This window comes from the organism of the source record quoted next, unplaced genomic scaffold (genome assembly GCF_019419815.1).
Source record: "Pyrus x bretschneideri cultivar Hongxiangsu unplaced genomic scaffold, Pyrus_bretschneideri_v1 Contig13, whole genome shotgun sequence".
Lineage (NCBI taxonomy): Eukaryota > Viridiplantae > Streptophyta > Magnoliopsida > Rosales > Rosaceae > Pyrus > Pyrus x bretschneideri.
Window position 1 is genome coordinate 8,257,684 of NW_025999424.1, and position 24,184 is coordinate 8,281,867.

The 24,184-nt window shown below is 34.8% G+C and overlaps 2 protein-coding genes across 3 annotated transcripts; one reads left to right on the plus strand and one right to left on the minus strand.

Moving 5' to 3' along the window:
• The first annotated feature begins 4,075 nt into the window (after positions 1-4,075).
• Positions 4,076-7,841, plus strand: LOC103951781 (cytochrome P450 724B1-like). 2 transcript variants are annotated; one of them, XM_009363232.2, is made up of 9 exons: positions 4,076-4,350; positions 4,469-4,793; positions 4,911-5,063; positions 5,348-5,602; positions 5,771-5,857; positions 6,376-6,454; positions 6,597-6,703; positions 7,127-7,257; positions 7,502-7,841. In XM_009363232.2, exons 1-9 carry the CDS (start codon positions 4,133-4,135, stop codon positions 7,593-7,595), a joined length of 1,449 nt encoding a protein of 482 aa, XP_009361507.2. In that variant the 5' UTR covers positions 4,076-4,132; the 3' UTR covers positions 7,596-7,841. The 2 variants fall into 2 exon arrangements, with proteins under 2 accessions (XP_009361507.2, XP_048434667.1); XM_048578710.1 differs by lacking the exons at positions 7,127-7,257; positions 7,502-7,841 and adding an exon at positions 6,885-7,045.
• A 2,085-nt stretch (positions 7,842-9,926) lies between these two features.
• LOC103951780 (subtilisin-like protease SBT5.3) lies at positions 9,927-20,254 on the minus strand. The gene is made up of 11 exons (XM_009363230.3): positions 20,029-20,254; positions 19,798-19,907; positions 19,617-19,714; positions 19,368-19,532; positions 18,491-18,599; positions 15,948-16,482; positions 11,605-11,708; positions 11,271-11,516; positions 11,019-11,133; positions 10,707-10,920; positions 9,927-10,593 (listed from the first exon to the last, which is right to left on the minus strand). The coding sequence occupies exons 1-11, from the start codon at positions 20,209-20,211 to the stop codon at positions 10,055-10,057; spliced, it is 2,418 nt and encodes an 805-aa protein (XP_009361505.2). The 5' UTR covers positions 20,212-20,254; the 3' UTR covers positions 9,927-10,054.
• Between the last annotated feature and the right edge of the window lie 3,930 nt (positions 20,255-24,184).

Consider the following 24,184-nt stretch of genomic DNA (forward strand, 5'->3'; position numbering starts at 1 on the left):
CTGTGCAATGCCATCTCTGGAAAAGCAGTCGAACATTATTTGAAGAAATTTTTAGTTGTGACGGGAACACAAATGGTGTACCACGTGTTTTAATAAGAATGATGAGAAATTTTATTTTTTAAGTTATTAACATTTGAACATACATGTCCTACTATTTGTATAATAATACGTGGTGTACTATCTCATACACCGATCACATTGAAAAATCTCTTCATTATATTGGGATTATGCCTCAGATCTTTTGGTGCCCACGAGTGAAATGATGTAGAAAGAAACAACAAAAATGGTCCCTGTATATAAGAAATAATACAATTGAGGAACCCAAGAAGCATATATTGCAATCTGTGCTTTGACTCAGTGGAATCACCGCAACAATACTACAAACTAGATTACAAATCTTTGAAAAAAAAAAAAAAAAAAGATTAAAAATCTTCTTGTTCTTTCGCCCCGCCACGGCCCCGGGGGGGGGGGGGAATTTTTAGGTGTACCGGGTACCCCAAATTTTTTTGGTGTACCCTCACTCATTAGAATTTTTTTGGTGTACAAAAAGTGAGGGTGCACCAAATTTTTTTGGTGCACCCTCACCATTATGAGTGAGGGTACACCAAAAAAATTTGGTGTGCCGGGTACACCGAAAAATTACTCCGGGGGGGGGGGGTTGAAAGGGAGGTAGATCGGTCCTTGCTCGTACAAAAAGATCAAATTGATTTGTGAGAGCCATTTCACAAATGAAATTGATAAATTTTTTATTTTTAATTTCAGGGACCAATCTTGATAAAAATCCCTGAATTTGAGCCATTGCATTATCAACATGGTTTGAGTTGAAACTTAAATGTCATCTTGCTTGTTGGTATAGACTTCATTTCTATAACTAAAATTGAAACTTTTAATTTTTTTGGTGCATTTATAGTTTCATGCAAATAAGATAGAGCTTTTGGTACGTGAGCGAATACTTTTTTTTTTTTCCCTCCAAAAGTAAAATATAAAAATTGTTTGGTAGGCAAAAAAGTTACAAATATACTAAAGACCAGCTTCTTCCACAATACTACACAATCTGTTCTAGTGTTGTGGATGACTTTATATACTACTCTAATCCCAACAGATTTAAGAAGAAGAAATCAAAGACAATCCATCATATGTTACTTTGTTAATTGATGTACTTTTGTGGCCAGGAATATATAGGATTAATTTTTCTACTTGTACATTTTTTTTTTTTGTTAACATCACAATAATTGCATCTTAATATATAATTTATTACAAAAGGTAAAACTTTTAATTTTATTTTGTTTTTGGTTGATAAAGGATAAAACTTAGAACTTGCAACATCAATAAAGGTTCTTCCAATAGGGTGTCCATGTGCTGCTCAATCTAGCTAGCTAGTTCATCCATGTATTGGTTATAAAAAGAAAAGAAAAGAAGAAGAAATAAATGAAAGAGCACCAAATATAAAGGTTGGGTTTGCACGTCTGTGACCTCGATGATAAGTAGTAATTTATATATTATAACTATGGCGGATCTGTAACACTATTTTTTTTACATAAATTTTTATACTTATTTTTGTGGGCTCTACTTTGTAATGTATTTTAATGGTTCAAATCGTCTATCTTTTAAGTCTTCGCTCAAATGTCACAAAAAATCATTCAAATTCGAAATCGTATGACTGTTGATTAAGAGTTTAGGGTTTTTTTTGTAGAATCGTATTCGTCAATTTCCTTCACTACAAATGAATGTCTTCATAGTTTAAGATTTGTCTAATTTTTAGCAATGCTCCAAAAAATGGACAATTCAGATCGTTGAATATACATTACGCAGTAGTGGCCCCACAAAAATATGTCAAAAATTGTGTAAAAAAATAGTCCCACAAATCCGCACCCATTTAATTATAAACACATTGAACAACAAGTAAAGGTAACCTTTTATAATTAAACATCGTTGATGTGGCTTAATTCTAATCGCATGCATATATTAATGACTTTTGTATTAGGGCCTAAACGCCGCACTAACAGATATGATACATGTGAATCTCTCCCTTCCCGGTCATGTGCAGCAAAAGGAGGCAAAAAAGAAAAGAGATGACTATATTAGATTAAAGGGGAGCGTTATTTGCAATTTTCAGAAAACTTCATGCCTCTTTGGAAGTAGTATACATATAAATAATACTTTTTTAACACTTTTCAGAGAAGGGCAAGAAGCTTTTTGGGAGTGAAAATAGCACTGCCGTAAAAGTACTGGTATCAGATTTCAAGTTTCAATTTAATTCTTCGTTTTTGCAAGAATATATATATGATGATTAGTTCTTCTCCTCCCCATTAGTTCTTCTCCTCCCCAGTGCTTTTGTTTGGAATGCTAAACTGACGTTACATGAAGATCTATTTGTCTTTTTACATCAATGTGTTTGTAATTAGGCATTTTTATAAGTACTAAATATATAAAATAAGCATATGCTCTTAATCAGTGTAGCTAACAAACTTCACTAATAATCTACGGGGGCTTTGAATTTTAGTCGACCTTGATCCTTGAAAGATACTGTAACTTGTGTTATCATGCAATGACTTTGATCAATATAGCTTTCTTTATGTGCTTAGGTATAAGCCTAATTGTCGCCCTATTAAATATGCGAAGCTCCTTCTCTCCTGCGCAGCAGGTGGGTATGTATGTCGCAGACGAGAGATTTAAGCATTGAGTGTTTAAACGGTATTTCACATATTCTAATACACATGAAAAAAATGATATATTTTTTTGTTCCTTCATTTATTTTATGATACGTAAAGTACCTGCTTAAATACCTAACACTTTGAAAATTTTTACGTCGCAAACAAAGACTCAAAGCTTTTGTGTGACAGAAATTTGGGTGGTGTGACTGGTGTTTGTATGTAACTATGAAAAAAAAAATGTAACAGAGAGCATGCATAAGCATGTATGTCGGGAACGTTGATTTGGCAATTAAGTAAACTTTTTAATTTTATGTAGAGAAATGTTAAGAAGGTTCTTTTAAAAATTGGATTCTCGACTCTCTGTAATTTCATATTTTTTTATCAAAATATTTATAAGACGGACACAAAAATTAATGTTAAATTGTGAAATGACAGAAAGTATCGTACTTTTGAGTCTCTAGTTGGCATTCTCTTTTATGTATTAAAGTGTGCAACGTTTTGTAAGATTTCAAATCCATGGAAAATACATAAGAAAATGATGTATGCACCCAATTTCTTCTTTTTGCACATATTTATTTATGTCCCTTAACTTTTTTGTTTATTCAATTTAAAAATCAAGAATAAACAAATATGTGTAAAAAGAAAATAAATTATGTGCTGAAATTACTTTCCTTAACATACGCTTGAACCCATAATCATAAAAGCATCTCTAATGTATTGGAGATTTAGAACTCCAAATATGAAGTAAAACATCTCCAATGCACGGAATACTTAAAAATTGGGACTCATATTTGAATTTCTAGCGAAATAAGATTGAATTTTGATTCCAACCATTTCGAATGTGCATGCCCAAATGGTTCAAACCGAAATTTAGAACTCAAAATACAAGAATAGGTCTAAAATTGGATACTGCTTTATAAATATTATATGTATTTTTTATAATCACTATCTCAATAATAAAATGTCTATTGTATCAAACATATATATGTATATATATTCACATAACTATATATACTCGTAAGATAATAATGTATTAAAAACATATAACTAATATTGTAGTCAAATCTCCAAACAAACATAAGATTTTGAATTGGAGACGAAAACCAAAAGCGACGACCTTTTTAAAACTCGAACATAAGAATATAAATTGCGAAATGCTCTAATTCTTTTTTACCTTATTAATACAATAATCGTTGCTGTAACAAAGTTGATGGGATTACAATCTCTCCCTCTTCTCTCCTCTACTCTGTATCCCTAGACTGTGGGTCTAGATCCTAGACCAGCTGACCTCTCTGACAAAGTTGATTCAACCGACAGCAATAATCTATGGTATATAGACGTGTAACATATGTACCCTCTCTCTTTCCTCTCTATATATATTATCCCCGTGGTGTAGAGTTGGACACCCATCACCATCTTAGTTCACTATACACTGAACAAGAATCAAACCCCAGTCGCTCGAGCTTACAACTTTGTCCATGGCAGAAAGCACTTTTTGGCTTGTTCTTCTAATTGGCCTTTTTGGTTTTCTTTTGGGTCTAATTCTAAACCACTTCTTGCCCTTAACGTTGTTAAGGCTTAATGGTACTCCACCTAAGGGCTCTTTTGGGTGGCCTCTGTTGGGAGAAACTCTTAGCTTCTTGAAGCCTCATCCTTCTAATTCTCTTGGTGCCTTCCTTAAACACCATTGTTCTAGGTAATCGAACATCAATATTGTTTAATTCATATATGTTTAAAAATTATTTGTTTAGTTTATACATAATTAACTAATTAAAGGGTTAGAGTTAAATATGGTTAGTTATGTTTTAATTCAGGTATGGGAAAGTTTTCAAATCCCATTTGTTCTTGTCTCCCACAATTGTGTCATGTGATCAAGAGCTGAACTACTTCATACTTCAGAATGAAGGTAAGTTATTTGAATGCAGCTATCCAAAGCCTATCCATGGCATCCTTGGAAAATCCTCCATGCTTGTGGCTGTGGGTGACACTCACAAAAGGCTCAGAAATGTGGCTGTCTCCTTGGTCACCATCACCAAGACCAAGCCTGAGTTTCTTAGTGACATTGAAGCCATAGCCACTGGCATACTTCACTCTTGGAAAGATAAATCACAAGTCATCTTCTGTGAGGAAGCCAGAAAGGTATTTTTGAGTTATATATTATCATGGATTAGTATATATTTTTCTCTCTTTCTTTTATGTTGATCATATGGTTTAATTACACAAATATTAATTATTTTTTGTTCCACTTGCACGCAGTTCACATTTAATGTAATAGTGAAGCAAGTGCTAGGTTTAACCCCAGATGAGCCACAGACTACACAAATTCTTGAAGACTTCCTGACTTTCATGAGAGGGCTCATTTCTCTTCCTCTCTATATTCCTGGAACTCCATATGCAAGAGCTGTTAAGGTACCTAATATACGAATAATGTTTTACGCAAACTTGTTTTGTAAAACAATGTTTATTTTGCCAATGAATCAGAATCATAAATTTAAATAAAAATCAACATAATTAATGATTGTAAGTATGTTTATATATATTGTTAGATAGTCTGACAAGAGAACATTTTCCTCCAAAATAAAAGTCTCTATATCTTTTTAATACAAAACCAGCTACGTGTATGGGCTCTCTTCTTGTTTATTACAAAAAAGCAGCTAGGCATATAGTGTGACAATTATTATTTCTCTTTACAGGCTAGAAGGAGGATATCTTCAACTGTGAAAGCAATCATAGAGGAAAGAAGAAGAAATGCAGATGGGAGCACTAATTCTTGTACTAAAAGAAGTGATTTCCTTGAGATACTTCTGGATGTTGATACCTTATCTGAAGATGAGAAAGTGAGTTTTATCTTGGATTCTCTATTGGGTGGCTATGAAACCACCTCTCTCTTGATGGCCATGGTAGTTTATTTTCTAGCCCAATCACCATCTGCATTACAACGATTAAAGGTAATTAATTACCCCAAAAACTCTTATCTCCTCTTTCATACAAAGCTTAATTAATAAGTTACATTTGATTAACTTTCTTTAATATATCAATTATTTATAATTAATTTCTCTTTTTTGGCTTAGACAAAATGATATTAATTTTTTAATATTTTATTTTTTGATATACAGGTAGAGCATCAGAACATTAGAAGAGTGAAGCAGAAAGATGAGTATCTGAACTGGGAAGACTATAAAAAAATGGAATTCACCCAAAATGTAAGACAAAAAATCTCATTAATTTTTTTAGTATTTTATTATATAATTGCCCAAGCTTTATTCTTTGTCATAGATTTAATTTGCACATTTTTTTTTATAATACTTGCATCCCTCTCACAGGGGATGATCTCATTCCCCACTTACAAGTAGCGTATCTTTATAGTCGAAATTTCATAATTGGCATGTTAAATCTCTTAACCTTCATTTGAAGATCATTTTTATAAAAAAAATCATACGAATTGGATATCGTTTACTCATCTAAATGTATCAAATAAATTAACGGTGTAAGAACCAAGTAGCATATTCATGATAAAACCATTGATTTATTTCATACATTTAAATGACAAAACAATATCCAATTCGAATAATTTTTGTAGAGATGATCTTCAAATGACGATTAGAAGAGTGAACAGTCCCGGTTAGAAAACTTTTATAGTAAAAATATGTTATAAGTAAGTGGGAGAATGAGCCCACCCCCAATTGAAGAATGCAAGTATTTACAAGTATGTCATTTGCAGGTCATTAACGAAGCTCTCAGATGTGGAAACGTTGTAAAATTCGTGCACCGAAAGGCTCTCAAAGATGTGAAATTTAGAGGTAAAAGTAGTACTAAAAAAATGCGATGACACACAATCGAGCATGCAAACTTTTTATACTTTGCACTTGCAGTGTGTGTGACGATCGATCTGTTAATTAATTAAACAAAAAATAAGTGGTTTTTTTGTGCAACTTTCTGCAGATTATTTAATTCCATCTGGCTGGAAAGTTTTACCAGTTTTTAGTGCAGCTCATTTAGACCCTTCTCTTCATGCAAGTGCTCTTGAGTTTGATCCTTGGAGATGGGAGGTAATGACACATATTAAACTCATGATTCAACCTAATAGGACTTTTCTACAATGGACCATCCAATTTTCATTAATATAATGTTGTCATCACTACATTGTTGATCGCATCTCTCTTATAAGGGTGAGGTGCATAATTCAAGACTACAAGGACATGAAATTAGTCTATTTGTTACTTTGGCCAGTTTCCAGTTAATTTTATAGATGAATCATTTTCCATTCAACAACTTTCGTCAACAAAATTGGACCTCATCAAATAGAGTCAAAACAAGGTGTTATTGGATGTAACGATCGTTGGCTACTTATACATGAGCATATGGGCCATAAACAACATGAAGTGTAATTGGTAATGTTTGTAATATATTCTTATTGATATATTATCTATAAGCACAATAATGATACTGTGAAAAACATGAGACTTGGGCAGAAAATACCAAGCCAAGACCAAGTATGCAAGAAATTTACTCCCTTCGGTGGAGGGTCTAGATGCTGTCCTGGATCTGAACTTGGGAAGCTTGAAGTTGCAGTTTTTCTCCACCACCTTGTACAGAATTTCAGGTAATCAGATCCATATTGTTTTTCCTAGTCATGTCAGATTAATCTAAACCATTCAATATGTTATAATCTACGGGCTAATAAATTGTGTCAAAACTTTGTCACAGATCCACCCCTCTATACATATACATATATATATATACATATACATATACATATACATATATATATATATATCCCTCTTTTGCACTATATAGTTGGGCTATAAAAGCAAATGGAATTAAGTTGAGCCAACTTTCATGTGTAGGTGGAGGACTGAGGACGACGACCAACCCATAGCGTTTCCATACGTAGAATTTCAAAGAGGATTGCCACTGTACCTGGAGCATTGCCCCCATTAATTGATGCATGGCAAGCTTGCGGTGGCTATCTCTCTCTCTCTCTCTCTCTCTCTCTCTCTCTCTCTCTCTCTCTGTGTTGCTGTTTGGAGTCTTGGAGATGGGCACTTACCCGAGTATATTTTTGGAGGAGCTACGCCTCTGATTCCATATGCTACATAAATTTCAGATCGAAAAGTTCTAATTCTGTAAATTCCAATTCTTCCAATTGTTTCTTTACATAAATGATGATAATCTCTCCTTCTCGCTCTTCCTTTTTTTTTTTCTTTTTTATAATAAACAATATTATCTATACTAAGAAGGTGAGGGAGTGGGCTAAGCCTCACACTGGGCTGCCCTCCCATTATCATCTCATGTATGATAATTTATATATGGCAACACCAATTTCAATAGGGGTTCTTTTAACATGCTAGTTTTAATAGTGTTTATCACAAAACTCTGTAAAGCATGAGGGGTAATCTGAAAATATGATTTCAAAACAACCTTAGGGGTGTGTGTAATTTGGAGATTTTTTTTGCTAACATTGATAATCTATGGACGGAATTTAACAGAGTTTTGTGAAAATGATTTAAAACCTCAAGAGTATTATTTCGATACTTATGTGTGTAGGGTGGGCGTTGTGAAAACACAAGGGGTATCATAATTACTAATTGGGTAAAATACAAAAAACTACCTCAATTATTGGTGTCGTGACACTTTTATATCTCATCTTTTAAAATTGACAATGTCATACCTCATATTTAGAATTTGGTCCAATGTTATACCTTCCGTTACTTGGCCGTTTACTTTTCAATTAAATGCTGACGTGACTTGATTCGGGATCTACTTTCTATTAAAAAAATCATTAAAATATTATTAAAAACTAAAAAAAATTTATTTAAAATTATTTAAATATTAAAATAATAATAAAAAGTAAATAAAATAAAATTAAATTAAATTAAAAAAAAAAAAAAAGCATTAGTTCATCCCTCCCCTCCCCCTCCCCCTCCCTCCTCCTCTCTCTTTCTCCCTATGTTCATTTTCTTCCCCCCACCTGCAAACCCAAAAAAAAAAACAAAAAAATTTTGAAAACCAAACAACCACCCCTGCGGAAGAACAAGAAGGAGATGGAGGAGGAGAAGGAAGAAGAACAAGAAGAAGAGGAGGGAAAAAAGGAGGAAGGAAAAAAAAAAATTTCACCCCCCCTGGGTTGGCGCGGAAGAAGAAGAAGGGAGAAGGAGAAGGAGAAGGAGAAGGAGGAAGAAGAAGAAGAAGAGGAAGAAAAGGAGGAGGAGGAAGAAGAAGAGGAAGAAAAAAAAAATGAAAACACATCAACACCCCCCTGCAGAAGAAGGAGAAGGAGAAGGAGGAAGAAGAAGAAGAGGAAAAAAAGGAGGAAGGAAAAAAAAAAAAATTTGAAAACCATCAACTCCCCTGCGGAAGAAGAAGAAGAAGAGGAAAAAAAAAAAAAAAATTTTTGAAAACCCATCAAACCCCAAATCCACCACTCTCATCCATTCTCCACATCCTCTTCTGCACCCATCATCCACCTTCTCTGCGCACCCAAGATCCCATCGACGGGATATGGGTTTTTTTTTTTTTTTTTTTTTTTTTGGGTTGCAGGAGGGAAAAGAGTGTGGGTGTGGGTGTGGGTGTGGGGGAAACTGAGTGTGGGTGTGGGTGTGGGGGAAGACAAATTGGATTTTTTTTTTTTTTTTTTTTTTTTTTTTGGGATTTGCAGGTGGGGGAAGAAGATGAAGATGGGGAGAGGAGGGAGGAGGGAGGAGGGAGGAGGGGAGGGACGAAATGAGGGTTTTTTTTTCTACTTTTTATTATTATTTTAATATTTAAAAAATATTAAATAATTATTTTTTAGTTTTTAATAATTTTTAATAGAAAGTAGGTCCTGAATTAAGCCACGTCAGCACTTAACAGAAAAATTGACGAAGGTATGATATTGTCACAAATTCGTAAGATGCGGTATGACATTGTCAATTTTAAAATATGAGTTATGAAACTGTCGTGATCCTAATAGTTGAGATAGTTTTTTGTACTTTACCCTTACTAATTAGATTAAATAAACTAGTCAAATTAGTTAAAGCCTGCAGATAATCCCATTTTTGTATCAAAGTATAACCTTTGGCTTCTTTTCTGTTTTTGCTTTGAAATATATTTATGATTTTTAATCCCATCCAATACAAGTTCAAATGAGTAATAACATTAGTAGTCATATATATAGTGGCATGTGGCCAGTATCCTAGTGGATATGGTATTGAAATTCTACGCATGCGTCCCTGGTCTGAAACTTTTCTCTCCCTTAAATTATTGTAATAGTTTAGCTAGAACTCTCCCCTCTCCCCATAATAATAGTAATATTTTCATTGCCAATAATTATTGTAACTCATTAGCTTAGTACACAAGAAACGTGAAACTAAGTGAGGTGAAGTAAAATAAGCTGAAGCAATATGCCTACTATTCTAGCTTTAGGCAGCCTTGACAACAATTGGACTCCTCACATAGTGTTTACCATCTGACCATATCAACTTCCCAAACACGTAGTTTTTATCTTGTTTTGCTTCTCTAACCTGCAGGAGTACCTTAAAGCTTTTCTCTTCACCAATTTTCTTGAACTTCAACTCCTTCGGCTCAACAGAAACTGATATACCATCTGGATTTTGGATACGCGCCTTATATGTTCCTGGAGAGCCAACATTTTTCACTGTTCTAGTCACCTCAAGGGAACCAGAGATTTTAGGGACAGTGATTGAGGGGTAGTTGAGGTTAGTGAGACTTATAGCTGGTTTGGAGCACTTATACATCTCCTCTGAAAACATTTCAATTTGTGTTTCATTGTAGCCAATTGCGCACAGGAAGTTCAAGTAATCGTTAAGGGATAAGTCATAAACCAATCCAGGATCCATAGCACTGTTTGGGTTAACATGTCCTGCGCCGTAACTAAATGGTGTTGCTTCATAGAAAGAAGCATTGAGCAATGGTTCCATACTGTTATCTTGTGTCACCGCTGTGTAACACAAGATTTGAAAAAAAAAAATTATCATACAGATGAGTAATGCTCTCTTGACAGACATTAATGTGAAGCGAATGCATAAACTAATGTGCGTAGGGACTTCTTACCAGTGGTCATGATTGCAGACTTAATGGCTGCAGGACTCCAATGAGGATAGAGGGTTTTAAGAAGGCCACAAATACCGGAAATATGTGGACATGACATTGATGTGCCTGACACTGAGTTGAATGGAATTCGCCGTTTGTCAAACATTTGATTTGTTGGCCCTTGTGCTTCTGTGTAGGCTGCTATGACACTCACTCCAGGTGCAGTGATATCAGGCTGAATTAATGTAAAACAACAGTTACCGAATACTTAAAACGAGCAAAAAACTTGGGGAGTCTGTTCAATGAACAGAAATTGTTTTGCTAATAAAAAACCTTAAGGATGCCTGGTGTAATGGCGTTGGGTCCCTTCGATGAAAATGCTGCCATGAATGGAGATGGCTTCGTTCCCAGTTCCGTTATTGCGCGCTTTATGTAAGCCCGTGGAGACCTATCAAAATATGTAAGTCTCTCAATTAGTAATTTTACCAAAAAACTTGATACTGCTGACACTGAAATGAAGCATCCTAACATGTGAAACAAATGCAGTCTAAAACTGGTAATTTGGAGGTACTTCATCCATCTTACTTAGTTGAATAAATATAAGCAAAGACAAGGTTCCCGTCGGTGAAATTGATATGTGAAGCAGGGAGAACATGTGGATCAGCAATAATTTCATTCCCGGTAAGCTCATTGTTAGCAAGAATCATTCCCACGGCGCCAGCCAAGAAGGCTTGCTCACCTTTGTCCACCCTTGCATTGTCCCCTCGAAGACAGGCCAATATCTTTCCCTTCACTTTTTTAGGATCAAGCGTGTTGGGCTTGCATAGCAAACTGCAGCATCATATAAGCAGATTACTTAGAGAACTTGAATATGGTTTTAGTACAATGAAAATCGAAAGTTTAATGTTTTTATCCTTACGCTTCTTGAGCTGATGCATTAGCTGCTTTAGCATCTGCAGCACTAATAAGTTGGTAGAATTTCTTTTTCTTACTCCGCAAAGCAACAGCCGATAAGCTTTGTCCCTTCAGAACAAAGTGGATAAAAATTACGGAAAATTTCATTTTAATCCTTGGTAAAGATGACTTTTAGATTAAAACCATAAGTAAGATCGAAATCTAATTTTAGTCCCTTGATACATTAATAACCTCATTTATTAATTATATTTTGATTCTTTTAATTATTTCTCTTTTTCTTCCTAATTTTTAATGTATTAATTTTATTTCATTTTCATTTCATTTATCGTGATATATTTTGTTGTAAACATTTAGATAAACTAATTTTTGTTATACAATATATTTCAATGTACGTTGTCTTCTTCATTTAGGTACATTAAATTTATTATATTACATTTCAGTACATAGATTTAGGTACACACATTTCGGTACATACATTTCGATATAAACATGTAGGTATATTAATTCAATATAATATATTTCGGTACTAACATTTCGGTGCATACATTTTGGTACACACATTTAGGTACATTAATTTAATATAATACATTTCGGTGCATATATTTTAATACATATATTTCGGTACTAATTAACATTTAAGTACGTTAATTGAGTCTTTCAAGTTTGAAAAATGTTAAATAAAATTAATAAATTAAAAACTTTTTTGGTAAAAAATTAAAATTAAAATTAAAATTTGTATACTAATAAATTTAAATATTTAATGGGGAGACATTAAATAAAATGCAAAATAATTATTTTGAATTAAGGACACATCAAGGGATTATAATCAATATGTAATCTAACACTAGGTTTATTTTAAATTTCAATCTTCTTGAATGATTAAAGTGAAAAAAAAAAAAAACCCTAGAAAACTTCATTTTAATCCTTAAAAATGATGAGTTTTAGACCATAACCTTATGTAAGATTAAGATCCAATTTTAGTCCCAAGTACATTTAATCATCTCATTGATTAGTTATATTTTGATGTTTTATTTATCTTTTTATTTTTATTTTAATGTACTAATTACATTTAAATTTAATTTTTATTTCATTCATCATAATATATTTTAATGTCCACATTTAGGCAACTCATTTTTTTATAATATATATTCTGATAACAATTTTGTATGTTCTTCATTTAGGTACATTAATACATTTGAATATTTCGGTATATCCATCGATACAAACATATAGGTACATTAATTCAATATAATGCATTTCAGTACGTACATTTTGGTACACACATTTGAGTATTGACTTTTTGTCACATCCCGGCCCGGGGGGGACCACTTCCAGGACCCGCTCCATCACCGTAGCACAATATTGTCCGCTTTAGGCCCCGACCACGCCCTCACGGTTTTGTTTCTGGGAACTCACACGGAACTTCCCGATGAGTCACCCATCCTGGGAATGCTCTCGTGCGCTACTCGCTTAACTTCGGAGTTCCCATGGAACCTGAAGCCAGTGAGCTCCCAAAAGGCCTCGTGCTAGGTAGAAATGAGAATATACATATAAGGTTCACTCCCCTGGGCGATGTGGGATGTCACACTTTTAGGTACATTAATTCAATATACTATATTTCGGTGCATACATTTCGGTATGTATATTTTGGTACATACATTTCGATATTGACATTTAGGTGCATTAATTCAATATAATACATTCCGGTGTATACATTTAGGTTCATTATAATATATTTCTGTGACATCCTACATCGCCCAGGGAAGTGATCCTTAAATGTATATTCTCATCCTTACCTAGCACGAGGCCTTTTGGGAGCTCACTGGCTTCGGGTTCCGTAGGAACTCCGAAGTTAAGCGAGAATTGGGCTAGAGCACTCCCAGGATGGGTGACCCTCTGGGAAGTTGCTCATGAGTTCCCAAAAACAAAACCGTGAGGGAATGGTAAGCCCAAAGGGGACAATATCGTGCTACGGTAATGGAGTGGGCCCGGGAAGTCGTCCCACCCGGGCCGGGATGTGACAAATTGGTATCAAAGCCTAACCCTGGCCGTGGTGTGCCGACGAGGACGTCGGGCCCCTAAGGGGGGTGGATTGTGACATCCCACATCGCCCAAGGAAGTGATCCTTAAATGTATATTCCAATCCTTACCTAGCACGAGGCCTTTTGGGAGCTCACTGGCTTCGGGTTCTGTAGGAACTCCGAAGTTAAGCGATAATTGGGCTAGAGCACTCCCAGGATGGGTGACCCTCTGGGAAGTTGCTCGTGAGTTCCCAAAAACAAAACCGTGAGGGAATGGTAAGCCCAAAGCGGACAATATCGTGCTACGGTAATGGAGCAGGCCCGGGAAGTCGTCCCACCCGGGCCGGGATGTGACAATTTCGATACAATCATGTAGGTACAAATAATTCGGTACAAAAAAGTCAATTTTATATATTTTGGCACAGTCATTTCTGTATACTTATGTATTTATATATTTTTGTATCACAAATTTCTTTTAATATTTTCTCATTTATGTTCATTTATAATTAAAGACCGAAATATGTGCATATTAATAAAATTAAAATTTAATGTGGAGAGATTAGATAAAAATACACATTAAATAACAAAAATTGAATATAAATTTTGATAAAAGTACACTTTAAGAGATTAAATTAAATATGTAATCTAGCGTCAAGTTTTTTTTTTTTTTTTAATTTTAATCTTTTACAAGAACTGTTGAAAAACCCGAGGGATTTGAGTAGTTTTGCAGGATATATATAACGTAATCTCCCCTCAAACACTCTTAACATGTCTAATTTATGTTAGAATAAAAAAGGACGCTAACTATTTTGGTACTCCACTCTTCTCTCTGTCTGCATTTCGGACTGAATATTTAACGAATTATATTTTCTGCACTCATGGATATGAGTGCAGGGCATAAACGAGAATGTTATTTTTATCATATTTTTATACCATGTTTTTATACTATTTTAGGTGGTATTTGATGTGGACAGCCACATCATTTGAATTAATCAGATTTTTAAATTTAGTTCATTATTTAATAAGGGAATTGTTATTAGCATTCCAAAAATCTCATTCTATACTCCAAACTTTCTATATTAGGAAACAAAAATACATTTGTTAAGAGTGTAGAATGAGATTTTTGAAGTGTCAATAACATTTTCCTTTAATAAACTAATAATTAACAAAAACTAGTTAATTAAATGATGATTGTTGTATACGAGCAAAGACGAAGCTACAGAGGCACAAGGAGGGGTGCCCCTCCCCTCGCCGGAAATCTAGCCTTGGAGCAATGGTTTCGCCCCTCTGGTCCCTTCGGAAATTATGAAATGCTGCTTGTTTCTGGTTTTTCCCTGCTACTATGCGCAGGGTTGTAATTCTTTTTAGAAAAACCAGGCCAGAAAACGAAGGCATTTTGGTCCTGCTTGAAAATTAAAAAATCCTTCCTTTAGTGGACGACGTCGTTCTATTATTGAGTTAAAGAAAAAATAAATTATTTAAACAGGGACAAGTCATCACTCGTATCGCTTCTTTTCCTTTTTAATTTGGGCCCGCCACATTTCGTTTTTAACTCCACCATCTTCTATTTTGTTGACTTTTTGTTTGTATTATCTTTTTTTTTTTTTAACGTTTTAATTTCCTCATCATTTTCTCTATTCCACCATCTTCCCCTTTCTCAATTGTATTCCATATAACAATATTTACCTAAAACACCCAAATAGCAGGTGTCAGATTCGATTATCGTCAAAAGTAAATTTGAACCATTTTATTATAACTAACCCAATATAAAGTTTAGCTAATTCCCCTTTAAGATAAATAATATTGTTTGTTAATAAAAAAAACCTCCCAAATAACGTGTAAACATTTTGTTACCCTTTTTCTAAAAAAAAATAACGTAAGTATGGTTCAACGTTTATTTATAGAATATAGTACATTTATTAAGTGCAAAATGTACTTATTTATATGATATATAATAAATTTACGTAAATCCGCGTCTAGACTAGATTCTAACCCGCCGTCCGGCTAGTGTCTAACGTTTTTTAACCTTGGTTTGTATTGATAAATTATGAATGACATTAACATTGTCTACTCTGATTTGGTTGTCTACATTTTTGAGATATTTTACCCTTTTAAGTTTCGCCCCTCCCCCTGACGATTTTTGGCTTCGCCACAGTATACGAGGAGTCTTTTTCCTTCATTTCCTTGGGTTTTGCAAATTTTTCAAATGATGTGGCTGTCCACATCAAATGCCATCTAAAGTGGTATAGAAATATCGTATAAAAACATAGTATGAATAGCATTACTCTTGTTAAAATCACTAGCGGAAAAAGGGACTATAACTAACCTTGAAGTGCTTCCAGTTTCCAAGGGTGACATAACTAGGAAACTCCCTATCCATTGTACTGGCGCCGACCGTGATCTGCCATGGCGATATATTGGAGACAGTACCTTCAGCCGGACCAGAATTCCCCGCCGAGCAAACCACCACAATGCCACGCTTAACAGCATGGAAAGCACCAATTGAAACACTGTCATTGAAGAATGTGGTGGGATTTCCACCCAATGAAACGGACAACACATCAACGCCGTCATCGATGGCCACATCAAATGCAGCCAATATGTCTGCATCAAAGCATCCACCTCCTCCCATTGGAGGCCAGCAGACCTTATAGGCTGCAACCCTGGATTTTGGTGATCCACCCTTTGCTGTTCCATTACCAAAGCCGAACACGCTTGCACCGGTTACGAAATTTCCACCAGCTGTTGACAAGGTATGGGAGCCATGGCCATCGTTGTCGCGCGGCGAATTGAAGGAGGAGTTGAGGGGGCCAGCAACTGCAGCAAAGCCCTTGTTGAAGTATCTTGCTCCAATTAGCTTCCTTTCATGGCAAAAAGTTTGTTACCGAATGGGTTACAAAGTTACCACTATATAACAAGTCAAAACCTTAATTTACAATATGAAAAATATGTTGGAAGTATATAAAATCCAGCGTCGAAAACTTTTTCAGATAAAATGCAACATACAATGAGTGATTTCATTATTAATAACATTGAGACTTTTTGCATAAATGTCACAACCTTTTATATATATATATATATAAAATATTAAGCTAAAGACAATATCAATATTAACTAATAGTGAGCCGTTATACTACTCCTACCAAAATACGCTTTTGTAAACTGCTGAGGGACTACCGCATACATGCAGATAACAAACTATATTAAAACAACAGTCATGTTCTGGACCTGTCTTCTCTCTCATTATTATAACGTAATTTGTTTTCTTAATCTAAAGAAGTTGCCTTGTAATATATGGTTCCGGCTTCTCTGCCCTTCCAGATCCCATACATTCTCATTCCTTTTTGTTTTGTGCGGTCACGGTTAAGCCATGTCGATATTTTATATTGATTTTTTTTTATAGAGATAATAAGACAAAAACCAATAATGATATAAAATATTGACGTGACTTAACCGTGACCGTACAAATAAGAAATGATAAGAATATATAAGAACTAGAAGGGCAGAGAAATCAAGTCCGTAATATATATGTTTTCTTTTACTGTCTTTCTTTTGGACTACAAGCGGTGAAAGAGTCTAATAGAATAGTGAATAGAAGTTAGATTTCCAATGAAGGATTAAATTTATATTGATATGGATGGGAGCATGAGGCATCTTCTTTCATGCTAGCTGTTGGACAAAGAGTTTGACTTCAATAGCTTGGTAGGTTAATTTATTGTCCTAGAGAAGATGTCTTTTTCAAATATTAAGCAAGCTGATTTGGGGGGAAAGAGATCCTCAAAACCACCAAATCAAGTCATCCAAACTTTTAAAATTTGATCAAACAGTTAAAAATAAAGAAGTTAGTAAAAACTTTTATAAGTTATAATAATTTTTTGCCGTTGAATTAAATTTTAAGGACCTGGATCACTTGATTTGATGGCTTTAGAGAAAGAGATACGAAGAGGATCTCTTTCTGATTTGAAAAGGCATTTTTCGTACTACCAATAATAGAAAGATTTTTATAATCCACTCAGTGCCACAATAAAATACATCGTCTAGATGAAACTAACCATCTGAGACTTCTTTTATGTTGAGAGTGTGAATCTAACATTGAGGAAAACAAGGACTTTGCGTGTGCTAATAAGTAATTAGGTTACTTTTCATATTATCAATTGGTTTTAAGGTGAAACCTCAACTGTCTTCGCTTTGAAAGAGTAAAGATAAATTTCACTATAGCACATGCTAGCAGGTGATTTGAAAAACCTTATAAATAAGATAGTTGATTAGGACCTTAGATGTAGTGTTCAATTAATAAAAAAATGAATCAAATTATAATCTAATTACATGAATTTTGAGAAATGGGATCATATACAAGGCATTGACGCAGATTTATATTCTCAATTTGTACGGTGTTCTAGGTTTCTAGAATATGAACGACCACAACTTTATGAGAAAGTTTCAAATGAATCCTCTTTATAGGTACCATTTTCCCCACTACTAAGGGGGATCACTCAGTTGGACCATCCAAGTTTGGATAAAACTGGGCCTGATTACAATGACCGAAGAAGAGTCTCTTGTTTTCTTGCTTCAATTTCAACAAGCGTGTTTTAGCAATGAGTGTATCTTTACTTTTCTGATAAGGTAATGTTCTAAACCACTTAATTTACAAAAAATGAATTTGAACTCAAATACAAGGGGCCAGCCCACTACAGTTCTTGCCTAACTCGAATATGCATTGGCAACGAGCCTATCCTGTTTAACCGTTACCAAGACACTTTAATTACACCATGAAATTTAACATTTGATTATTCTTGGTATTATAGAACAGCAAACATAAGAGTAAACTAAACTTGCTTAGAAAATAATCATAAAATTAAGAGTGGGTACCTGTTGCAGTGAAATTTTGGATCTGTCTGATTTTGACAGATTCCTTTCCACTTGGATGGAATCGGTCCATACCCTTCATCACTAAAGCTCTTGGATTTTGGCCATGCGCCTACATTCCATTCAACAACACTAGGGTTAAGAGTGCTCAACAAAACAATCGGAATTCTTTTTAAACTTACATCCGTCTTATGTTTCCATCCGAACTGATAATGTTAGAGTGAATTATGTAAAAATCAAGCTAAAACAAACTTTACCAATGTTGCAAATAAGGACAATTAAATACAATAACAGTCGAGTCTACAGTCTTTTTCTTTAAAACAAAAAATATCTCTTACTATAAAAAAATAGTTTTTGGATACTTATTTGTGAAAAACCAAAAGGTAATAAAATAAGAGGAAGCCAGGTAATGCCAAGATCTTTTCTAGTTAAATGGTGATCCAAAACTACATAAAAAAACCTTAAATTAGAGTTGAACCTTCCTGAGGGAAGCGTTGCACAATACTAATAATTAATTTTGTAGAAGGAATGCCTCCCTCAATGTCCATGAATTTTTGTCATATGCATCACGTGTATCAGTGGGAACCAATAAAATTGGTAGAATATATCAGAGCACCAAATTAATGGTTTCAAGAAAATGAAAATCAAATTGTGAACATTATTATGTTGAGAAGTACTCATTTAAACGAGTGACAATAACTAATAAAAGAGTCAACGATCCAAATCAAAATTATTGGGCACATGACATTGAGCTGATTGATGCCTTCCTATAATATTTGAGTGCATGAACATGACCTGGAAGTGAAGAAATTCGATTTTTAAATTTGAGAAGGAAAAAAAAAAAAGAAAAAAAGAAAAACAGAGATCAAGAAAACCTAACCGGTATCAAGGTTTCCTATGATCGAATCTTCACCATATCTTGCCTTCTTCCAGATTGAATTGGGTGGAACAACACCCTCTTGCTCAAGTCCCAAGAAATCCCACGATCGAGTTGTGTGTAATTTTCTTCCCTGGTTCAAGAATAATGAGACTACCTTTGGATGCTCTGCAGTATTTCAACGGCACCATATATAATTAAGAAGAGGATAAAAAGAACAGAGAAAAAAAGAAGATAAGAAAATAGTCTCACTTGCAATCTGAGCCGCCTCTTCTTCTTCTAGGGTGGCAGCAAAGCCATTGATGTGCCTTGTGTAGGAGTAAAAGAGGGATTCTTTTGCAGCTTCATGGCTGCATTTTGCAGAAAAAATTCAAACATTTAATCCGCGAAAGGCGGTGATTATGTATTTTAGTTGGAAATATGTGTTAAGTACCTGCCCAAGAAGGAGCCAAGAAACTCATAGTGATTGTCTGTGACTTGGTTTAGTTCAAGTTCCAATAAGTTTGGGGGATGTGAATGTGATCCCAAGTACACCACATATGACTGCAAAAACAGTAGAAAGGAGAAAGAAAAATGAAAAATTAGCACAAGTGCTAGTGAAATGCAAAGGAAGTTACTTTGGTTTTTTTGCAATTTTTAATGGAGGCAGAGATTGAATGCTTACCTTTTTGATGGCAAAGGTGGGAGTATGGAGTACTAGAGAGGAGAAAAGGAAGGAGAGGAGGCAAAGGGCTGTGGTTGGCGGCCTCATTGCTTGGTTCATTGACCCTTGTTTCCCTGCCTCTTCTGCAACACAGACTTGGGGTTTTAAAGACTTCCAATAGATGTTGGCAAAAGAAGCCTCCATGAACTTTGCAATGCCCAATATGGTATAGTTTAGCCTAGCTGGATAATGTAAATGTAATATATAAAATGAGGAGTTGTTATATTAGGATGGAGGGCAAGGTCCACTTGTTTCATATAGATCTTAACTTTCACATCATAACATGATTTTGTTATTACGAGTAATAATATAAGTAAACGACATGGTTGATATATTATAAATCTGTGATACAATATTAAAAAGTAATACACATGTTAGAATATAACCAATGAATTGATAATATCACGTGACAATGTGATCATCAAACCGAAATAGTACTCAATATTTTTAGTATTTAAGTTCCCAAATTATGTTAATGTGGACCCTCCTATTACAATAATTGAATATTTGGAGATGAAGGAACTATGAGTGCACAAAGAAAAAGGGGTTGGTAGATTGGGGGAAATTGAGTTTTGAACCTTGTGAAGTAGCCCATCAAGTGGCCGAGGAGATAATACAGCGAATTTTACAAATGAGAAGCCTGCACGTTTATAAGACATTGGACTCTTCCATAATTACATAAGCCAGTCCAATGCCGGCTGATGACAATGCCTAGTGTTGTTAGCTACAAGAGGGAACCTCCTTTGAGCCATGAGATACATTTGGCCCTTTTTTTTTTTTTTTTTTTTTTTTTTTTTTGGTACAAGGTAAACATTTTCATTACCAACAACCCACGTTTACACAACAAAGGTCCAAAGTCACATAAGTACAAGTAAAATTGGACCAACAAAGTTAAACAAAAAAGAATTCAAACCCAAATAAGAAACTAACAAAAGCAAAATTGGAGGTGTGAAAGCTTGCAGATCGTGTAGCTATATTTGGTTTTCACCAAAGCTAACCATCTGTTGAACTTTGAACATTGAACTTTGTATATGATATCCACTAGTTGTTAACTTACAATAAAATCATCCTTTCTTTTTTTTAGATTAATGTATCCATCGTTAACATATTAGCATACAAGGATTCAATCGTAGGTTTTTTATTAAGAAAAATTATATATATACTAGAAGGCGATAAATAATGAGTGCTAAAAAACACACCTTTCCCTTCCTCCCTCCCTCCTCTCTATGTGAATTTCTTTTACCATCTTGAAGAAACCCTCAAGGGTTGCAGCATTTACAAATCTAATTTGAATTTCCAAGACTCCAGTTAGTGAAGAAAAGCCGAAAGCGAGGGAATTGGTTTTATCTTGGATGCTTGGTTGTGAGAGAGAATGGCGTTATTTTTTAATGAAGAAAGCTTCGACAGCTGAGTTTGATGCCTTCTATCCAATTAGACCAGAATTCCTCAGATGGCATGCTGCCTTCTCTGAAGATGGTCATTTGGATATAGTTAAAGTGCTTGGACGAATCCAACGGCGGGGTGTCCATCCTCCGATCAAAAGTGGAGTCTGGGAATTCTTGTTAGGTTGATTTATTCCAAATAGCACCTTCAAAGAACGAAATCAGCTCAGGTGGCACTGGAGGTAATACATAAAAAAAAATAATTATTTTAGGGAAAATAATGGGTAGAAAAATAGCATTTTAATTTCATGGGATGAGATTATAATTTGGGTGAGAAAATAGTACTATTCATTCAATAGTGTTTTGATTGTTTTGCCTCTGTTTTAATGGTTGTTTTTTCCAGCCTAGTATTAAAATGTCCAAAATGCCCTTGCGATACATGCGTGGGTTGTCTGATATTCAGTTCATGAGCCATCATTCTCTCGTTTCGACAACATTCCTTTTCCCCCGACGGAAACCTTCTCAACGAAAGAAAAAACCTTCTGAATGATAACTCTGTAAATTGCTTCACTAGTTCACCCACAGCCACACCACCGCCGCCACCAACCTCTCTCCCCTCTTTCCTCTCTCTCATGCCGATTGCTGCGGAGAACTAGGCCCCAGAGAAGGTGAAATCAAAACAAAAACCTTTCAAGTTTCATTTTTTTAGTTGTTGGGGATTCTTGAGTCCCCCATTTCGAATTCACGGTTTTCATTTCTTTTTCAATTATTTAGTTTTTCTCTGAGAAAGAAATTTTTAGGATTTTTTTTTTTTAAAAGATAAACGGGCTACTCTGTAGAGGGATTTAATTTTCTTTATTTCTGGAGCAGAGTATTTGATCATCAAAGAAATAGGGCTACTCTAGAGAGGTATTCTTGAGGTTTTGTGGCTTGGGAACGGGAGGGAGTGAAAATTGTTACACTCAAAATTTGCAGGTTAACAATAGAACTCTTGATCTTAGTGGGCTTGGGCTTCAGGCTATAAATAAAATGAACTTAAGATTTAAGTAGTTCATTTTCCAAAGATGGATTACATTCAATGTGTTGTTCATAATATATTGATATAAAGGTAACAAGTGTCACTCGGCTATAGACTAAATTCTCTCTTTTCTCCATCGTCCGACCCTTTTATAAGAGGTGCCCACCCCTTTATATAGACCCTTAATGGATGCAAAAAGTCTTGGATTCACCTACTTTACTATTTTGGCCTATGTAGATTGGCGGGCTAACAATCTTTTTCGTTCATTAGTCATTCAGCGGTTAAGTGACAATTGTTCATTTGATAGGCCAACACGTACCGAATCTTGCTCAATGTTGACTAGTCAATGATGTTCTTTCCGAGTAGTGATCTGACTATTATCCTAAACTTTTGCCTTTGATTGGTGACGAACACATGGTCTAAGTTGGTGTCTATGTAGGTGTGTTCCTAATGCCTTGTCGGTCCAAAAGTGCTTTACGTTGCTTAATCAAAACAGACTGGTGAGCAGTCGGCTATAGTGCACAGTAGAAACCCCTTTCTATTCCATTAGGCTTTTAGACTTCCTGTTCATGCCTGTACTATTTTGAGGGTCGAAAAGAACCATATGTCAACAAAAATGAGTAGCAATAAGTGGAAGCATTTGTTTACGAATTTTTAGCGTAAACTAAGTGTTTTTGCATGGAAGTATCAAATTAATGTTTGTGACTCATTTGAAGAATGTGTTTTTTTTTTTTACTGCAATTGAGCAGATATTCTAAATCGTAGGTAAAATACTATTACAATAACAAATTTTAAAATTTACAAGTTGGTGCTTACTTCAAGGCATTCGGACTTGGAGCTTTGAACATTTCTCCTTCTTGTTCCGTGGGACTCACACAATATGCTAACTATATTTAGTATTGAACTTGTTATTTATAAAAATTGAACCTACATGTGAAAGATAATATCACTACACTGTATTACTAATAACAATTTTACTCATCTTTAAAAGGACAATAAGTTGGTAACAGGGGGTTGTTTGAGATTACTGATCTTTAAAAGGGCAATAAGTTTGAAACCCGGGCCCTGCCGCCCCGCCGCCGGGGGGGGGGGGCGCGCGGGGGGTGGGGGTTGTTTAGTTTGTTTCAGATTCAACCTACACCGAGTTATGGCAGATTTGGGTCAGGCTCTTTCTGGGCTAACCCAAGTCTAGTCATCCACCACAAATCCAACTGCTAACCAATCAGACACCATGAAACATGGCCCAAATACTATATGTACTGATATTTGCTCCCTTTTTCAGAACTGTAATCGGCATTTCATAGAAGTCATCATATAATTCTTCAATTTCTCCTCTACATTTTACAATAAATGAATGCTTGCTAATTTAAAAAAATTAATTACTTTTTTTGGTAAATCATGTTTACTGATTAATTGTTAAATTAGAAATAAGACTGAAAATGATTTGTAACACAAGTGGTAAAATGCTTCCACTCCTTTCCCCTAACTATTGCTTGAATTTGAGAGGAAAAAAAAGAAGAGAAATAAGACTCATTTATGCAAGTCACTTATAAATTGAATCAAGAACGTGATTCATAAATATGGTACAAAATATAAGCGTGTAGTTATCGAGATACACAATAGGGATGTGTCATTATATGTTTTACAAGTTGTTCACGTGTTTAATTTAAATCATATTGCAAAAAATGATGGTGAGAAAATATGAAGCCTTATCTTC